Here is a 21,197-nt window from a genome sequence, read left to right as displayed (position 1 = left end):
TATTTCTATATCATTTGAAATAATATAAAGAATTTAAATGTTATATTTTTAATACATATTTCATTTATAAAGTCAACTCCAACATAAGTCATGTATATAGGTCCTCCTGGATTTGTGGAAGAAGATTACTTGAAAGAGAATCAATTTGTTTTGTGTAAAATGGGATAACGTTGCTTGTCAGAAATCCCTTATAGTCAGCTAAAAATCCACTGGACCAGTTAGCAGAAAAACATGCTAGAGCTTCACAGTGGTTCTTTCAGGAATCACACTGAAAAGGGCTTAGTTTAGGATCTGTTCCTAGAGGCTGTTTACAGTGTGCCATGTGAATGGGTCTAATGTGTGAAGTGAGGTGCCCACAGAGCTGAGATACACTTACTAATCAGCAGGCTTCTCCGGGCTGACCACTGCTCGCCTTATGCCAATTCTGGGGCTAAGAAACTGCCCAGGAAAATGGAATAAGCAAGTGTCTGCATTATGTATGTCCTTTACAATTAGTGCTCGTCCTCACTTATAAATGCATGACTCATGGGCCTTGAATATATTGGGAGAAATAGAGTGAACTAAGATTTACTTTATGAAAAATTTTTAAATCTAAGAGCCTTTAAAATTTTGCTATTATTAGAGTCAGGAAATGGTTTTATTTCAGCTTCTGCCCAGTATTTTAGGTTCAGATCTGATCTCTAGATCAGCAATAACAGATGGTATATTCTCATGTGGTTTCTGGTAAACTGCTTGTGGATGATTTGAGTCACTCCACCTGCATAGCTTATGGCTTTAGTACTTGGAACTTGCGTTTCCTTTCTAGCCACCATGACAGGAAGACAGATGAAATCAGATATCTGCTGTGGTAGCAAATACTAGGAAGAGGAAGCTCATTTAATGCACTCCCATGTACTTCCTTTCTCCGTCTCTCCTTTGTGTGTGTGTGCACACACACAGCATAAACACAATCATACCTATTCATAGGTAAAGTAGCCAGATGCATATAAGGGTGCCAAAAAACCTGTGCTAATTAATATTTCTCATTAGCCTGCTTCACTAAGTGATTTTCCACTATTACAGTCAAATCTTTGTGGTATCTACAAGAGCATATTTTAAATAAGATAATACTTTTAAGAACTTACCAATAATAAAACCAATTGTAAATGACTAAAAGTTATCAATATATATATTAATTGTTAGTAGTTATAGCAGTGTCCAGTTTTTGGTGAATGTTAGTTATCTAGGAATAAGTAGAACTTACTGGACAACTAGCTTCAGGAAGGTCCCCCAGCATGGGACTTGTCATTTTCAACTCTGTCTCATTGTTCTTTTTCAGAGTCACCACTTTATTCAGACTATCTCTTCTTTGTCCTCTATAGGTGTCTTTCCTTTTCTTACCTTATGCCCTTCTCACACCTTTGCTTCAGTCTGAATTCTGCTCTAAATCTTTTCTGTGTTTTAAGATTCACCTCAAGCCAAGTTAGGACAAGCAATTTCAAGAATGTTGCAACGTCTTTTACTCTAGGGGAGGCAGCTCCAAATAACTAAAGTCCCTTCTAGTTCTAAATTTGATCTGATCTTTTTATTCTGTCATAAACTGACCTCTAATTGTTTCATTATATTGGTTGGATCACTTCAATTAGGAAATGAATAGTTTGTTCCCGAACATAGGAATCACCTCCTAGACATTTCTCTTTGCAATCATACAACACTGTGGGACACATTAAATAGGTAGTTGCTATTTGATTTCTTAATCTCAAAATCAGTGCAATGTAGTAATCAATTCTCTATTTTTGTAGAGGAAATATACTTAAATTATATCAAATAAGACTTAGTTTATGTAAGGTTAGTTTCCTGTTAGTAAAGGGCATTACACATCCATTATTATTAAAAAAAAAAATTGTGTAACTACTTCCTTAGAGGTCATTTAGATAATCTCAGTAACATTTGTAGTTTGTTTTACTGGTGACCTTTTTGGAGTCAAGGAAGGTTATTACATGTGGGAAGAAGTGGTTGGGAAATAAGGTTAATTTCTCAAGGTCACTCTGATATTTGAGAAATACATTTATTCACATGTTAGTATGCCATCCCGGATGTGTAATAAAATTCACTACCTGTGTAACAGTTATGGAATATTTGTTACTGATATGTGTTTGTCTACATGTAAATACTTCAGAAAAGACAGATATTCGTGGTGACTTCAGATATGATTAATTGCCTTATTGGTAATATTTTATACCATTCTAAGTGCTATAATATGAAGCACTCCCTCAATAAGATCTGTGCATGTCTCTGAGAATCCCTCCCTAAATAATTTGTTTATTTGACAGGTAATTGCCAATGTGTTTTTCGGTGGGAATCTTTCAGTCGTTTTCCACATTACCATAACAGTGGTTATCATTACTGTAGCCACTCTTGTGTCATTATTGATTGATTGCCTGGGGATAGTTTTAGAACTCAATGTAAGTACATTTAAAGATTTAATCCTTCCATTCTAAAAATTCCTTTTAAAATAATAATCACATTTATCATAGATATATTTATTTTAACAAAGTTGACACTTTCTGAAGTAGGATGAAAATGTATTTGTTTGTTGTATTATGGTAAATATTTATAATGATGATAATGTGAACTTGTAGGATTATATAAGTAGTCATTCTCCAGTGGGTGAAATTTTGCCTCCTCCCCAAATATGTTGCAATCTCTACAGATACTTTTGGTTGTAATAACTGACTTGACTGCTATCCTTATCTATTAGGCAGATATCAGGGATGCTGCTAAGCATCTCACACTTGATAGGACAGTCCCCAGTACAAAGAATTATCTGATTCAAAATGCCAGTGGTGCTGGCATTGAGAAACCCTGGATTAGAGCACTTTTTCACAATGTCATGTTTTATAATACATAGATATCACTAAAGATAACTATTAAGTGAATCTGGGAACTCCTTTGCCAAGTAAAAATAGGTCAAGAGATATTCATTAAAAATGTGTTAACCTATACCCCTAAAATATATACAGCAGTATAAACCAGTGTTACCTGAACTGAAAAAAAAAAAAATGTGAATGAAATTATAGCCATACTTACATTGACTTACCCTGGCCCAAGTTCTTTTTCTTTAAGATACTTGTTTCTACCTCTAGACATTTCCTTTGTAATCTCTACTGTCTCCTAAATGTAGGCCCTCATTATATCACATCTGAATTAATACTGGCTTTCTGCTTTAACTGCATATGTATTAACTTCTGTTTCCAATTTGTCACCGTCCTTCTTTAAAAATCTCACGTTTTGGGCCTCCCCGGTGGCGCAGCGGTTGAGCGCTGGGTTGCGAAGCTTCCCACAGCCTCTGCGGCGTTGGTTCGATCCCCGGCTGCTCCCCGGCCACCGGAGGAGGGTCCCACATGGCTCACAGACCCCTCCTGCCACCCGCTGCTCCCCTCAGCAGTGTACTTCGGTCCTTCTGCGTGCTCTGCTCCCTGCTCTGGCTCTGGTGAATTCTCTCACCCTCCCGCGCTTCTGACTGTACCCAGTGCTTGTATAAATAAATAAAAAATAAATCTTTAAAATAAATAAATAAATAAATAAAATCTCACGTTTTTACCAGAGAAGCATAAATGTCTCTTCTCCTATAATCAGACTCCTTGCTTTCTAGGGAAAGTTACCATTTAGTTCCCAAAATCTCCCCTCAGCTCTTTTTATTTTTGACCTATGAGTAAGCTATGTTAACTCTTTTGTTTATCCTTTGGCTTATGTTTATGTTTTCCTGCAATTATTTCTTTCCTTTCATTTCTCTCCAGAATTATACTGAGTAGTGCTACATGGCTCACAACATAGATACAATGATAGTAACTCAGAAAGGATCCATGCTTTCACGGAGTTTACAATCTTCAAGTAAACATAAAATTTTAACTGCTTTATAGGTGGTAAAAAGACAAAAGGAAGTAGATGGGCTCCCTGGTGACATTTTTGAGGAAAGATTGATAGTATTTGATGATAGATTCAGTTGGGTGGATATGGGAATAGAAGGATACATAAAGAATGACTCCTTGATTCTACTTTGTGGAACTAGGATAATGACATCATTTGGTGAGAAATGAACAGAAGTGGACCTACTACTCCAGAATGACTAATCTCCTTTTATAATCCTTATGTAATTTCTACTCAGATCATCTCACTCACCATTGATTAGTTACGTACCATAGGGAGGGTAAACTTTTATGGGCGAGATCCCAAGTCATCATTTACTCATTCCATTGAGAGTTGAGGAAAAGGTAAAGGTAATTATCAATATTTCAGTCACTATTCCAGATGCCTTTGGATTTGAAGTTTCAGACAAAAGCAGTGGGAGACTCAGGTACTCACTGTTGAGGATTTTCTTATAGCAGAGTAAATGGAATGTAGGTTGTAAGCAGCTTCTCCAAACCTCAGGAAATTGGGAAATCATTTACTCGGTCAACAATGCAAAAAAACAAAAACAAAAACAAAACAACAAACTCATAGGAGAGATAGACAAATGTAAAAAAAAACTTACCTACTTCCCAATTTTGCATAGGCCAAAGACTAGTAGACCCACTCAAAACCATGTTATGTTCTAACCTTGATCTTTGTAAATAGATGACTGTTACTTTAATGCTCTAACTTGATTTATGTGTTTTCTCATCTACACAAGTCTATAAGAACTGTCCATCAGTTTATCTTGTATATCAAATTGTAAGCACTTTGCAGACAAGAATGGATTTGGTTGTTCTCTCCATCCTTGTGATATATGACTTAATGCTAAGAACACAGTGCTCAAATTACTGTGTGGTGATTGTCCCTTAGGATCACAGTTGAGGAACTGCTTTTACAAATGCTCCTGGATATGAGACTATTATTAGTATAACACCAGGAAATTAATTTTTTACATAAACTTGTCAGCTATGGTAATAGTAATCTTTCAACTCATGCAGTGAAGAGAAACAACATAATGATTTCTAGTCATGCAATTTCTTGTTTTGTAAAATATCTCAGTTCAGATCATACACACACACAAACAAACAAATTTTTTTTAGTATGCGAGAAAACATTTTATTGCCTGCCTGGCCATATCTTGAAAGCCTAACAATTTTTTGTTCCTTTCAAGTTAACCAAGTACACATATATATTTTGGGGGGCTGATTTTTTAAAAATAAATTTAACTATTGCTTTCTGTTGTTGATTGCTGATCACCCTAACACTTGCACAACAATATTGTAAGCACACATTAAATGTTCTCCGCTGTGCTTATGTTGAAGTTTTTTTTGTGATTAAGACATAATTCTGATATAGTAGAGTAATCAGAGAAGAATATTTTGTGAATACCTATTATAAAGTCAAGATCTGAACTGGCCATGGAGGGCTATTTTTAAAAATTAAAGACATGATTCCAGATCCTTAGATTTTAAAAAATCTGGTCATGTAGACATTCATCAAAAAGCAATTAAAGAATAGTGCAGGATTGTCTATTATAACCCAATAGCCAGACAATTATAAATTTTAAAGCACTCTATAGGAATTTAAAAAATCTGGGATTTCCATTCTCTTTCAAAATGCCCGAACATATATTGTCCTAATCCACATGTATCTTTTGGTATGCCTAACAACCTACTTAGATCTATGCCCAACTCCCTTTTGTGTGGGCATTTATCATGTCTAATAGAGTCATATCAAGCCTCTGTTCTGTCAGTAACTAATGCAGGCTGGGTCATGTAGCACGTAAGTAACTAAAGCATGTTGTGTTCAGCCTCAGAATGACAATATGAATAGACATGTATTGAGCAGCTATTCCATGCCAAGTGTTTTGCTTGCATTATCTTCCTTAGTGTGTATTAATTTTACATATGAAGAAACCTAGGCACAGAGTTTGTGCTCACACTAGTTACAAGTAACAGAATCAAGATTTGAACACAGGATTTCAGACTCTCTAACTCACACTTTGAATGCTAGTCTGAGGTTTCCTAAGTGTAAGGCTTTAAGTTATGTAAGATAATTACATTCATTTCTGTATCCATTTTTAAGCTAAAAATCTATGTATTAGTTTATCTGTGAAATTAAGAATAACCCCCAGTATATATGGATATACTGGGTTAAAATAAATGCCAGTAATGGGTTAAAATAAATGCCAGGAGATGAGTAAAATAGAACTAAAAATTTTTATCTAATTTAATAATTTAGGGTTGATAGTTTTTATCCTGGCTAATAATTACAGTATTTGAGGAATTCTTTTCCATTGTGGCTTCTGAATTATTACTAAGCAGAACAATGATCTTCACAGATGAGATGTAGAGTAGAATAAGATTTTCAATTTGTAGAGTTATAGAAAAACTGTTACTTAGTATAACAAAAAAATATAGGATATATTCTTCAGGATTATATTATTTAATTAAAAAAATCTCATTTAGACATTCCCTTTTATTTCATTGTTTTATGGCAGTGAACGATAACATATTTTTCCTAAGCAAATACACCTTCCCTTTATTAGAAGCAGATAAAGCAAATGTAAGATCCATTCTGGGTACTAAGAACACTAAGAATACGGCATCTTGGCACTGAAGTTGCTGTTGGAGGGAAGAGGTGTCTGCTGTAATTGGGCCCCATGGGTTTCTACTTGCAGAAGTACAAAAAGAAAAGATGAAGCAGCTGGGGCCTGTGGCCAGAATAACAGGCCCAACAAGCACTGTGTGCAGCCTACAGTGGAAAGAAGAAAGCATGCCAATTACTCAGTGAGAACCCAGATTAGAGATACAGTCATCAGAGTGAGCAAACCACAGCCCAGCCTCCTAAAATCTCCTGAGCTAGAGGAGTTTCTTTAGGGATAGGAATATATTTCATGATTCCAAAGTAATTACACAGGAGAAATTTGAAAGACATGGAACCATTGTTTGATTTTGTTTTCAGCCTGCTTGTATCATATGAAAGGAATCTATTCAGGTGGGAAATTCAGATACTTTTCCAATCTGCATTGCCAGTAAACATCTTCAACACTTTCTGTTATTTTCTACAATGAACTGCAAAATGCCCTGGAAGTATGTAGTGGCAGGAAGGCACAGAGCAGGATCTCTATGATCTGGGAAAACAGGTAATGGAAAGTCCTGGAACTTTCACAGGATTTTCGGGCTTTTATTGAGCTTTTTATACCATTTGTAGTGCAGCACACAGGTACACGGCAGGCAGGGGGGCCAGGGGGCCAGGGGGCCAGGAGGCTGGCAGGCTCTTTCTGGGCTCTCTGGCGTTCTCTCATGGGCTCTGTTCTCTGCTTCTCCCTTGCTACTCTGCTGGTTCTGCTCTCGTTCTTCTTTCTGCTATTCTACTGGCATCCCCCTGATGCCACTGTTATAAGCCCAATCTCTCAGCCCAGGTGTGCCCACCTATGCATGCCCACACCCTATTCCAGGTGCCACCATCAGGCATGCATGCAGGACCACAGGGGTCCATCATTAATGCTAATGTCATGAAGGCAGAAAATCCTGATAATTTTCACTTACCCTGCAAGGTGATAATATTATCAAAGAATTGTGCTGTCCTGCCTTTATAAAGAAGCTATTTTTTATTATTTCTTTACATATGTGGTATTTATATCCTGTCAAGCAATTTCAAAAATTATTCCAAGCCAGTGTTGTATTCTCAAGCAAGCCTATATTAAATAGATGAAATTAGCTGGACTAATTTATAGGAAATAGAGCAGGTGGAACTGTACTATCATTTTACTAATGATTTTATGTGCTTAACAACAACCTCTAGCAACACTGAGCTTCACATATTAAGAAAGTAACAGCTATCTAGATAAGACACCCAACTGGATTTCTTCCAGTAAAAACATCAGCTGTATAGTTTTCCCACTAATTGTTACTTTCTCAACTCTTAAGAATTATAACATAAACAGAACACCCATTGCTTTGCACTGCCCAGCAAGTTAGGTTTGGAAGCCTCCCAAAATGCTGACTGATGACAACTTCTTAGCAGCAGCTGGTGGAAGTTTTCATCCTGATAGCATTTTCACACTTGGTTACCCATGAACTAGCTTCACATGTTTCTTCCTATAAAGAGAAGATTCTTTCTCTCCACACATGTACATGTTTCTATATATTTGTATTTCAATACTTTTTTATTGTCTTCAATTATTTCAAGGGACTCAAAGGGTAATATTTATTATAAACACAGACCGGGTTCTATAGCAGTTTCCATAACTTAAAAAACATAGTTTCTACAGCAGATCTCTCCTGTCTCTCCCACTGCTTCTCTTAGCAGTGTAGCTCATTAAATCCGCCTGTTCTGTTCTCCATGCAGTCTCTGGTAAAGAATCCTCTAGCCTACACCTATTCTCCGCCACAACATCAACCTCTCTGTGCTGTTTCCTTTTCAGAAAAACAAGCACACAAACAAAACCCCACATTGTTAGTTTCAAGTGTCACCACAAAGTGTAAGGAATCCATAATTCATTTAATTCCAATCCTATGAAAAGTAACACTTTATACACTGGATATCTTTGTAGGAACCTAAGAAGCACTTGTATTCAGGTGCTATGAATGGACAAATTATATTATCTATACATTTTAAATTTGAATACATTAAATTAGAATTGATACCCCGTAGTAGTTTCTCATCTTCTATCTCTTTCTGTATATTTTCCATGAAATGTGATTCCTCCTCTTTTCCAGATTTATAGATGCTGCGTGACTAGTCTGATTTCATGTATCCTTAATTCCCATTTCTCTGGATTTTGACTTTTTTTTTTTTTTTGAAAAATAACAACATTGTTGTAGGGTCAGGAAATGGACACTGAGCAGGTTTTCTAGGATCCCATGCAGACCGGGTAAAGGAGGAGTCAGAGTCCTCAGTGGTTTTTGCAGGTCTTTTATTGGGATTTACCCGGTACACAGCAGGCTGGGGTGCTGTGGGGGCCGGGAGGCAAGTCTTCACTCTATCTCGGCTCTCTGGCATATTCCGCTTCTTTCTCGGCTTCTCCTTTGGCTTCTACTAACGTCCCTGTGACGCCGCCCTTAAAAGCACAGTCTTAGCCCAGGTGAATCCATCTACCTATGCCCACACCCTATTCCAGGTGCCCGCCATCAGGCATGCATTCAAGACTGCAAGACTCCATCATCTATCCTGATGGCGGGAGGGCAGAAAAGCCTGACATTTTTCCTTACCCTACAATTGTGTTTTTGGAATCAATTATAATATTTCTGGGATGAGGATAATACTTATTATTAAACATAGCACTTTTATTAAATAGTGATATTGAGAACAGTATTCATTTTAAAACTATTTTAGGGTATAATTTACATGATTTAACTTCAAAATCAGTTTTCTATTACTTTTCCTGGGAAAGCTTTCAAACCGTAAGTGATAGGTACATTGGGTTTTATTATATTATTTGTTCTATTTTTCTATATATTTAAACATTTCCATAAAAATAACTTTTCAAATATAGCAAAATATAGTTTATAGAAAGCTATCCATTTTGGACCATGTCACAGCTGTTTTTCAGCATACATTTTTTTAAAAACTTGTGTTTTATGATTTAAAAGACTATCATTTGTCATACAATTATATTTAATATTTTTATTAATAATGTTATTTATTTAACATAATTAACATTTAACATGATTAGAAAAATATATAGTACCAAATACATTAAATGTTAGCAACATTTTATTTAGAAAGTTTCTAGTGCAAATTTGCTATATTGAAGGGAAAATTCTCTTTTCCTTTGAAGTCAGTAGCCCTTGATATTTTTACAATAGACTACACGACTCCCCATAATTTTCAATCTGACATTCCCCCTCAGGTTGGACTTATCCGTAAGCTAATGTGGGGTAGGGTGAAGGAGTCATAGTCATTTAGTTCTGCTGTCAATTTTCTAGGGTAATTAATATGTTTAGTTTTGCTTGAAAGAAGATTTAGAAATGCTATTTCACGTTAAGTGCCCTTAGGGTTACACTTCTTTCTCTTTTAGACACTTGCTTTCTTGCATGTGCAAGTAAAAAGAAAAGTCAGTAGGCCTTATGTGCTTCTCAAATGTCCCCACTTGTACATAAATGACAAATAGACCTTTAAGATTTAAACAGCATACTAGGTATACAGTCATATGAAATGAAGAGTTTAAAGAAATATGATGTAACTGAAAATATGGCAGATTTTAAGAGTTGCCAGAAGTTGGTCGTACCATCTGCTTTAGTTTCTGTTATTTTCTGATCATTTTTCCTTAAGGCAGATATACTAATATGCTTTATTCTTCTCATTTGTAAATACACACTCTTTCTTGGAATTATTTTTCTTTCTTTGACTCAAATGAAACTATCAAGTGTTTAACTTTAACAAATATATTTTGTCATGTCTTTTAAAAAACTGTCCCAGGAATGTTCTTATTTTTTGTTTTCACTATGCAGGGTGTGCTCTGTGCAGCTCCCTTAATTTTTATCATTCCATCAGCATGTTATCTGAAGCTGTCTGAAGAACCAAAGACACACTCAGATAAGATTATGTCCTGTGTCTTGCTCTCCATCGGTGCTGTGGTCATGCTTGCTGGGTTCATTATGGCCGTCACAAATCCTCAGGACTGCACCCATGGGCAGGAAATGTTTTATTGCTTTCCTGACAATATCTCCTTCACAAATATCTCAGTTTCTCATTTTCAACTGACAACCCAACTTCCGATTTTAAACATCAGTCTCTTTCAGTGAAAAGACCACTTTTTAAAAAATGTATGTTTTCATGGACTTCTAAACCGTATAATAATGTTCACATGTTTTAGTGTCTGTATTATGAAACTTCTAAACCGTATAATAATGTTCACATATAATAATGTTCACATGTTTTAGTGTCTATATTATGAAACTGTTATTTTGGCATTTATCAAGATTTGGTTTTCTTTACTGTTTAGTCCAATATAAAAATAAAAAGGAAAATAAAATTGTATGTATTTTATGTTAAACTGGGACAAAATGTTTTGTTTTAATGACTGAGCAAGACTAATCTTAATCATAGAAGGAAAAGTGAAATGTTTGACATTTGATGCCATCCTCTGACAGTATTGCTTATTTATGTCGGAGGCAACATATTGGATTTAAAATAAGTAAATGATTGTAGGGTGCAATATTGTGTATGTGTTCTTTATAAGGAAACTACCCGCACCCCTCCTGCACCTTCCCACACACAATTTGCATCCTTTAATCTATAGAATCAAAGGGATGGGAAACTTAAAACTATTATTGCTGGAAAGCAAAACGAAGCTCTCCATTATAATTATAGCAGCATACCTTATTTTAAGGGAAGCGAATCCCTGGAAAAACAAGTGAAGTCCTTCCAGTGTTTTATTATTTATTTATTTTTAAACTTTTTAAAAATATTTATTTATTTGTTTGTTTGTTTGTTTATTTATACATACAAGCATTGGGTACAGTCAGAAATGTGGGACCCTCCTCTGGTGGCCGGGGAGCAGCCGGGGATCGAACCCCTGCTGCAGAGGCTGTGGGCAGCTTCGCAACCCAGCACTCAACCGCTGCGCCACCGGGGAGGCCCCCTTCCGGTGTTTTAAAGCATGAATAATAGACTGAATATTCTGAGCAAGGTGTGTAAGGAATCAAAATTTTTTATCTTATGGGAATACAATGGTAATCCATTACATGAATTATAAAACAGGAGTGGGGGATAAAACCCAAAAGTTGTTCTGAGGTATGAGCCCAAGAGATCTGTCATGCATCAACTTTGAACCTTTGAATCAGAAATGCTGGTGGGGGGTCCTTGGACAAATTCTTGGGAGTACTTTTTGACTAGATTCTCTAGATGGCACTAAGATGGAGTTTGGCATGGGAACTTTATTATGATTCATAATTAATGAGAGAGATGAGGAAAGCAAGATTGGATGGGGAGATGGAATAGTAGCGCAGTTAACAAAGCCTCAGTTATATCCACAGGGAGACTGGAGCATACATGGTCCATAAGCATTGGCTTGTTCAGGTGAAATAACTGAGTTTTGGTATTGCTGCCTCCATTAGTCGTCAAAGGTGGGCATCCACTGAAGGAAGTGGCAGCTTTCTGCAACTGAGCAAACCATAAAGAAACTGAAGGCTAGAGGCTCTCTGCTGGTGGCTGGGGGCACCAGGTGCTTCCTTGAAGGGGATCTGGGAGGAAGAGCTGTGTCTACCATAGCTGCCTTTATTTCATGAGGATTTTTTTTACTTCTCTTAATGAGGATATACTGTCTTCTTATTTATAATAATCTTTTAAAAGTAACAGAAAAATATTTGGGACCATCTGTTGGTTCTTTTATATCAAGTATCTCCCAAGACTTTGTTTCTTACCTTTTCCATTTGTGTTTTAATCAAGTCAACAATCCTTAGTGCTATGACAATTACTGCAAAATAGTGAGCAAGTATCACAAACAGTGTTAATATGCATATATTGTTTCTGTACAAATAATAGGCAAAAAAAAATCTCACAGGAAGTGTATGCAGAATAGTTTCATAGTCCTTTGAGTAAAGAAGTGGAGCGATCTGAATTATAGTAAGAAAGGCCCACTGCAAGCAACGGTAGCTGTACCTTAGCAGGCTGAGCAAAGCTGAGACTTTGAATGGTGATATTGGTTCAATAAAACACAGGTCATGCCATTAAATTTCAGCTAAGTTCTGTTGGTTGTAAAGCCTCTTTGTATTTAACATGTAAATTGTTTTTCATAGTTAAGAAGCATAGGGATAAATGATTTGTGCCTATTTTTAGATTGGTATGTGTTTGGGTAGAACATACTAAGGAAATGTAAAGAATTTTTGCAGCACTGTGTCCCTGTATTACTCAAGATTGAGAAACACTGGCCTACATAGTTATTAGATAAAGTCTTGAGAGATGAGATTTCCAAAAGTATACCAAGAGAAGTACGTCAAGGATAACATAATTTAGCACTTAGTCATCTATTATCTTGTATTTCTAGTATTGCTTGTGATATGTTAACCTTGACTCTTCAAAGTAGATAAAAAGCTCCTGGTAGGAACTGTGTCACTTTAATGCCTAGTAAATATTTATTCTCCCTTTTTTTTTTTTCTGAATCAACTGTATAACAAGGTTGGCTTTGACCCCATTACTAGCTGCATGGATTACCAACATCTTTCAAATTATATTAGAATAAATTTTAGGAACTCACATCTATTTTGCAAGAATACTTTATTTTGCCACCATGCAGAATTTCAGAGTCCCCCCATTATCTTCTGCCTTAGTTTAATAAGAGATTTCCGTGGAAGCACATCCCCTTCCTGCTACTTCTTGCTTTGTTAGCAAAGCAACTTGAAGGATTTAAACCAATTTGTAAGTTGTCACCACATTTAAATTTATAAAGTGCTCCTTCATTTTCAAAAGGAGGGGAGGGGATAGTGTCTTTACACACTAACTCAAACATATCTAGTAATACATTTCCTTTAAGGGTATAGATTAGCAGGTGTCTGTATAATTTATAAATTGAGTCCTTGTCTGTTCATTTATAATAGGAACCTTAATCTCAAGCCTAATTTGAACCATCTTGAAATATCAGAACACTTGACTACCTTGCTTCTCACTGTTTGCAATGATGTCAGCAATGAGAGTTGCCTCTTGTCTTCACTAAAAGGACTCTAAAATCCAGATTATACAATAAAAAAATCCCTGCTAGTGTTCTGCAAAGTTATACTACATATAACTATTTAATTAAATATCACTTTATTGGACAGAAGCAGGTCTGCACTCTGTTCAAGAAAACAGTACTTATTTTTTTTTAAGTAGTGTTGTTCTCTGATTGTCAGGTACTCCCAAGAGTGGTTCAAGCATGGACCAGCCAGTGACCGGAAGGTGTAGGGTACCCATAAATGCTTTAGTGACTGTGACAGAGGTAATAGTTACCCCAATCAGAAAAGCTCCTTTAAGACTTTGTAATTATTTTAGAGTGTTTAAAGAACTCGCTAGGATAACAGAGCATGCAGACTAGACAAGGCATTGTGAGCTAGAGATCACACAGAGAGAAAGAAAACAGTAGTTACTGTCTACTGCAGAAGTTCTCAAACTTAGAAGTGTCAGAATCACCCGAAGGACTTGTTAAGTGACTTCCGGGTTACACCTCCAAAATGGCTGTTCAGTATTTGGGGCTGGGAACTAAGAATTGCATTTCTGAAAATTTCCCAGATGCTGCTGCTGCTGCTGTTGATACAAAGATCATGTTTAAATAAAGTGAAGGTTGAACATAAGAAAAATGCTTGGTGGACCCATCTGTTCATAGATTGGGGAAAATTATAAGCAGGATGCAGAAATTCTATTTGGAGGTCAGAAATGAAACAGGCTGGAGGAAGAGCTATTGGCACATGTTAAATGTAGTTATCTTTTTTCCCCCTTTGAAAACTCACAGAAGGAGAAACTGACAGTAAGATTAGTGAAGAGTAACGACAAGAGAGGGGAAGAGAATTAATAACAAGTAACAAAACAGACAATGGTCTAGAGTCCACACAGCTGCAGTGCTTAGGGGAAAGAATGGTGTGGAGCCTGCCGACTCAGGGCCAATATCTTATTTATTTATTTATTTATTTGTTTGTTTATTTATTTTTAAAGACTTATTTATTTATACAAGCACTGGGTACAGTCAGAAGCGCAGGAGGGTGAGAGAATTCACCAGAGCCAGAGCGGGGAGCAGAACAGGTAGAAGGACCGAAGAACACTGCTGAGGGAACCAGTGGGCGCCGCACCCTCACAGAGGCTGGGGATCGAACCGGCGCTGCAGAGGCTGACTGGCAGCTTCGTAGCCCAGTGCTTAACCGCTGCACCACCAGGGAGGCCCCCAAAATCTTATTTAGAGAAGGATGAAAAATGTACAGGTTCCTCACAATTATACCAAGTTTTCCTAGGAATGTCTTAACTTGGAAAATGACATTAAAACTGGGAAATGCTCATAACACCATCATGCAGATAAGAATTCATGTGGCTGTCTTTTATAGGACACTTCAATAATCATTCACAAATATTTACTTGACAGCAAAGATTATCAACACATTTAGCTTTGGAAGTTGTATTATTCATTTATAGCAATATGCTAAGTGCTCCATTTAACAGGGAGAGGAAAACACAGATTTTTTTTCGTTTGCTCTGATCTCCCACCTGATACAGGCCCTTACCAACTCACTCTCAGCAAATGCCACAGCCTTTTACTTGACCTTTCTGTTTCAGGTTCATAACTTTTCAAGATGATTTTTATGTGGATCCAAGAGTCATCTTAAACTGAAGCTCTGATAGCACCATTTGCTTGCTCATAAGCTTTCCATGAAACTCTTGTGGTTTTGTAAAACAAAGTACAAAGTCCTTAGTCTATATTCAGTGCTGTCATCATACTGCCTCAACTTGTCATCTGGCCTTAACTCCCATGACTGCTAGAAGGAACATTTTATTCTAACATATAAGACAGTACTTTGACTAAAAATGTTCTGTGTGCCTTTGCCCCTTAATTCTTACCATTCTCTCATCTGAAATATCCAAAACACCCTTCAAAATTCTTTCAGTCCTTCAGTCTTCTCCCTTAGCCATGCCTGACAACCCAAACTACAAGTTAGCTCTTCCATCTTCAGAATTCTACAGTTCCTAGAGTGATGTGCAATGAAGAATCCTTGTCTGATCAACCAGACTAAAAGTTCCCTGAGGATGGTGTTTAAAATGCCTCTTTTTATTCTTCGTAGTCCATGCCATGGGACCTTGAATGTAATAAACACAAAAGTACTTAAAATGAGATTGATGGTACAAAAGGGAAGCTGGCTAATTATGATTATAGCCATACACATTATTTTACTGGGTTTTCCCCCATAGACTGTCATTCAGTAAAGCAGTCATTTAATATGACACAGTCATTCATCAGCAACTTGGTTTAGACAAGTTGAGTTTCTTGTGTTGTTTGATTATGCTTAAAATCTTCAGAGAAGTTATTTGGAATATTCTTAAAAGGGCTTTTCAAGAAAATACCAGTTAGCACATACCTCTTACTAGTTTTGACTGCTAAATAAATATTTACTTCTATCTTTATTTCTAAACTCTTTGAGACCTAAGACTATATCGCATTTAGTTTTATTTTTGCCAGTCTGTGTTCACATCTCTTCTTCATTCAAGATGTTTGATAAACATTTAATGACTTGAGTTTATATAATTTAAATATATTTAGCTTTATTTAGCTTATATATGAATTTATAACTCACCAGGAAAACTTACATTAACTTCTTTATTTGGTATTATTTCTAAAGAGCAAAGAGTAAGAAGTTGAAACAGAATGTGTTTATGGTTTAGGTACAATCATCACCTTGCTTAATCTCAGCAGACAGCTCAGTAATTTGATATAGCACTGAAAAGAAGAGGTGCTTTAGGAACACCCAGACAACAATTTGAGATAAATACCTCTGGCAACACATTAGTCTGCAGTTTAACATTTGAAAGATCTGGGAGATTTTTATTTCCAAGGTATAGTGGCAGATCTGTATTTATCATTTTTTAAGGTTGTTTTGCCAGAGGACAGCAAAGCCAGTTCCAGAAAAACAAATTCAGTTCAAACTTCTTACAATAAGTTCCCATCGCAAAACAACATGATTCTTTAATTCTTTAGATTCTGAGAGAGAAAATAGCAAAGCTAAGAAAAAGAGAAAAATATTTTATCCCCAGTGGCAACCTTTGAGTGACCTCTGACTTTTCTTACATAATTTTGCATTCTTGTAAAGTCTTTAAAAAGAATTCTCTAAGTTCTACCTTTTAACTATTGTTCTCCCATGTGCAAGAAGTAGACAAACTGGAAGTTAAGTAATATGACCTTGATTTTTAGTGCTCTAAGTCTCAAAGTATTTCAAAAGTGAATTTAGTTGGTTTTTTTTTTTTTATTTAAGCTGTAAGAATAGACAAGGGAAGGAAATTAACTTTGAACACGTAGAAAAATAGGACTTAGAAAACCTTAAGGCTTTGTAAAATGGACTATTTGATTCACAAACACAGTGAGAGATGTCTCCTATTTTGGAGGACAGTCTGACCTTTCAAGATAGACATTTTGTGATAGAGAATAAGGAATTTTAAATCGTTAACTTCAGATGGAAAATTTCCTAGGAATAAATGATTTCATATGTGTAATCTAAATGCCAGCTGAGGATCTCTTACCCCATGTGATCTTAAGTTTGATCTTTAAACTTAATTAAACTTGATCTTAAGCTCTATTCCACAAACAGGAACCCACATCATGATTTTCCTATGCCACTATAAACTAGTATTCTTTTGCTCCATATCTGTAAAACTCCACAATAGACCAGATGCAAAACACAATCTCTTTATCAGTTCCCATAAAAATCCACTCACATCATTCATTGTGTAAATTTTTTATTGTTATTACGCCTGGAAGATTTAGAGTGAATATAAGGAAGAAACACATCCTGGAGTGTGACCTTCATCCAACCTTCAGCTTTCTCTGTCCAGTCTCCTGTTCTGTTCCTCTCATTTTCCATTTCCTTCTCCAGATTAACAAGCAAATGTTTATCTCTGACTTCCTCATTGAGGTCCCAGCATGCCCAGGGCTCAACAAGACCTCTCTCCCCATTTTCCCTGCACCTTGTATGTGTAATTGTATTTTTCCAGCACAAATGTCATTTTTCTTAAAATTCTGATGGAAGTGGCAATCCATCCATATTTTTCCATTTCCTTTTATATAGGTACCCTATCATTTATAGTCAAAATTACATTTCTGATGACTTTGCTCTCCGTGAAATAAGAAACTCAGACTTCTGTTTTGCAAAAAAACAAAACTTGGGTTCATTGCTTTAAACAGGAACTGTTCTTTTCACAAGGTTCACCAACTTCTATTGTGGTCTCTGTAGGTTATCTTCAACCATTGTGATTATTTACCTCGACATCTGCCCTGTACTCCAAACAACAGTATATATCTTCCTAATTCCTTTGCACTCTAGATAAATCTGGCTTTCCAGAATGAGATTACAGTAGGACCATCTGTAGGTTTGGATCTGAAAGTCTCTACTCATTTTCTCAAATGTCATTTTGAAATGATACTGTGGTATCTGTTGATTGCTCTTCAGTATTTAAAATAGAGACATCTCTTAACACTGGGGCATAAATTAGAGGATCCAGATTAGCAAGTAGGAAATAGAATTCTAATGGCATAACTCTAATTTACAAGCAACTCAGACTCATTCTGATTCAGAGTATCTACAAAGGATTGGGGTTGGAGCCCTTACTTGTACCTCTTCTGCACCTAGAAATTGCCAATTATCATCACTGATGTGAACCCTGATTTTTCTGGCAACCTGTTCAGATCTGTTTTATTTGATATGTGTTCTGTTGTTTTATCTGCTTCTGTAGCAAATAGCTATTATGGAAAGCCTTGATTATTTCTGCATATTTTTAATTTTCTGAATGGATGTATAATAGAGTTAGTGGCCATACCTTCCTTTTCAGCATACTAAGTATACTAAGACCACCTTACACAAAACAAGTTTTCAAAATATGCATGGATTCAACCATGGCAGCTGGTTTTGTAGGGAGGTTCAGAAAGGGGAGGAAGGACAAACTGGTACTAATAAAGCAGTTAAGGAGAAGCCTCACAAAGCACAAGATTTCTGGGGTTAGGTCCCAAGGAATGGTGGGAGTTCACAAGGAGTTAGAAAGGACCCTTCAACAACATCATTCTTCTTATGTTCCCCTGGTCCATGCAGAGCCTATTGCTGATACTGCAGACCAGCACAGAAGACCAGATCTGATTTTTGTCTTTCTTGCATCATTCTTGATTTTCTACTTAAGGAAAACTATTTGCAAGACACACTAAATAAACTGTTTAATTATTGTGGCAAATGGATCCATAGTAGTTTTTTTTTTTTTTAATGATCCCCCTATGCAGGAAATTCCCTAGAAGCAGAACAGAGCCAATCACAATAATAGACAAAATGACTACAAATGCATCCTACTCATGACTGACTTCATAGCAACTAAATGTACAGCAACGACTAGTGATTAAGAGCTAAGCTGTGCTTCTACAACCTTCCCAAAACATATGGTCTGTAGGCCAGCAGTACTGGAAACTCCTGGGGATCCTTAGAAATGCAGACTCTCCAGCCTCACTCCAACTTATTAACCAGAATCTTCTTTTTAACAAAAGCCCCACGTTGTTCATGTTCATGTCTGAAAAGCACTAGTGTACAGGGGCCTTATCCTTTGGGAGGGGTTATCAGAACAAGCATAGCTTATTTAAATAAGAAATAACTTTTTGGAGAGTCTGTTATGTCCACAGTAGGGCTTATATTACTGATGAGTATGTGTGTGTTAAATTTCTGGGGGTTTGGGGAGGGAAACAAATGATAAATCTTTAATTTATGCATATTACACTTAAGCCCATTTTTCTCTGTTCTGCTTTTTGAGGAAAATCATGCAGTCAAATATATTTTCTTCTAACATTTCTAGAATTGAAATACTAAGCCATTATTCATACCAGAACCAAATGAAACTAGTTCTGACAGTTTCAAACCAGTTCTGACCAGATGGTTTTGACCCCATCAAAATGGTCCAAACTGTTTCTAACTGTATAGAACCTGTTCAACAAAATTTTGTAAAATTCCTGTAGTCCTAAAGTTGAATTGAAACTACCTGTGTGAATTCTGAGTGTTTTTTTAAATATTAAGAATATTAGAAACATACTTTCTAGTTTTGTCCATTGTGAAGACCTGGAAGTAATGCCCAGTGCATAATACACTGAGCTCAGCAATGCCAAGTCTGTGGTCTCCAATACCTTTCCCACTAAAAGGAAACAGATCTCTTTGGAGAAACAACTACTGCAAGGGTGTAACAAAGAGATGCAGGTGAGAATGAAACATCTTTTCGTGACATAAAGAAGCAGACCATTGAAAGGATTTGGAAGTCAACTTGAAAAGGTTTGTTTCCATTAACGAGAGATGAGACAATATGAATAATGGTGCTTTAATAGTAGTGCTTTAAGACAAATCTAGTATGCATTTAAAAAAAAAATTCAACTCATTTATCATCTTTTTAGGGATTGAAAGAATCAATGCAGCATATGAAAACTAAAAAGGAGAAAAACAAGCATTTTGTAGCCTTTCCTTTACAAGTTATATTACAGTGACCAAAGAATTGATGAAGTTTTTCTTTATTAAAGTATTCTAACTAATACATGAAAAGAAAGTGATAAAATTAAAATATCACCATTCTGTGACCACTTAATGAATGAACAAATACAAGAAAATACCATCAATAGCTGCTAATATCACTAAAAACAAACCTGATATTACATGTCATCAATGGAAAATTGCAACCCTACCTATCAAGCAGTCTAACAACAACAATCTAACTGAATGATTAAGCTTTTTAATGTAACTTCCAATTTGTAGAAAAGAAAGAGAACAGAAAAACATGTTAAATGACACCATTAGTTGTAGCTGGAGAAATCCAGACTAGTAAAAACTTTAAGCTAATAGCTGGGTTTCTTCAACAAATAAATTGAAGAGGAAAATAAAAGGAAAGAGGGGCGGGGAGGAGAAAGGGAGGAAGGAAGGGAAAGAGAGAGAATCCATAGATTAAAAGAGACTTAAGAGATATGTTGACAACCTGATATAACCAAAAAAGTTGAGGCAAACAGGGCCATCAGAAACTTACATGCTCATTGGATATTTGATATTAAAGTATTGTTCTTCAATGTGTGAAATTAGTATTGTGTTTCTACTTTGTGACACCGTCTCCCCTTTTATTGATACATACTGAACTATTTATGGATGAACAGACATCTGAAATTTGCTTCAAAATAATTCATCAGGTGAAAAGCAAATTGAATGAGGGTGTAAAAGAAATGTGATTGTCAGTAAGATGCTATTTTTTGTGTAACTGAGTGATAGGGACATAGAAAGTTATATTACTCTCTCCTTTTGTTTGTGTATTAATTTTCCAACAACAAAAAATATTTTTAAATGAACAAAACACTTCTGGAGTATCCTCCATGATGGGTGACAAAGGAGTAAATCTGATCACAAAGAACCGTCTAGATCTATAAGGCAGAAATTGCATAATCTGGCCCTTTTTGAAAATACTATTTTGAGCATTTAAAAAAAAGTGTGAGCTCAGCAATAAGACAAGAGAAAGACATACAAGGAATCCAAATAGGAAAAGAAGAAGTCAAACTATCACTATTTGCAGATGATATGATAATATACATAGAG

The 21,197-nt window shown here is 36.0% G+C and overlaps 1 protein-coding gene across 2 annotated transcripts in view; it reads left to right on the top strand.

The window, feature by feature from the left end:
* SLC38A11 (solute carrier family 38 member 11) overlaps positions 1-10,721 on the top strand; it is a gene marked incomplete at both ends in the record, with an annotated part of 48,080 nt that extends 37,359 nt beyond the window's left edge. The window contains 2 exons of one of the 2 annotated variants that reach the window (XM_084230577.1): positions 2,313-2,444; positions 10,392-10,721. In XM_084230577.1, the coding sequence (XP_084086703.1) occupies positions 2,313-2,444; positions 10,392-10,685 (426 nt within the window). The remainder of the gene's footprint in view (positions 1-2,312; positions 2,445-10,391) is intronic. The other variant, XM_084230578.1, reaches the window with a different exon arrangement.
* Positions 10,722-21,197: the final 10,476 nt, after the last annotated feature.

Source organism: Talpa europaea (genome assembly GCF_964194135.1).
Source record: "Talpa europaea genome assembly, chromosome: 1".
Lineage (NCBI taxonomy): Eukaryota > Metazoa > Chordata > Mammalia > Eulipotyphla > Talpidae > Talpa > Talpa europaea.
The sequence above is the reverse complement of the archived record's forward strand: the minus strand, read 5'-3'. Positions and strand labels throughout refer to the sequence as shown.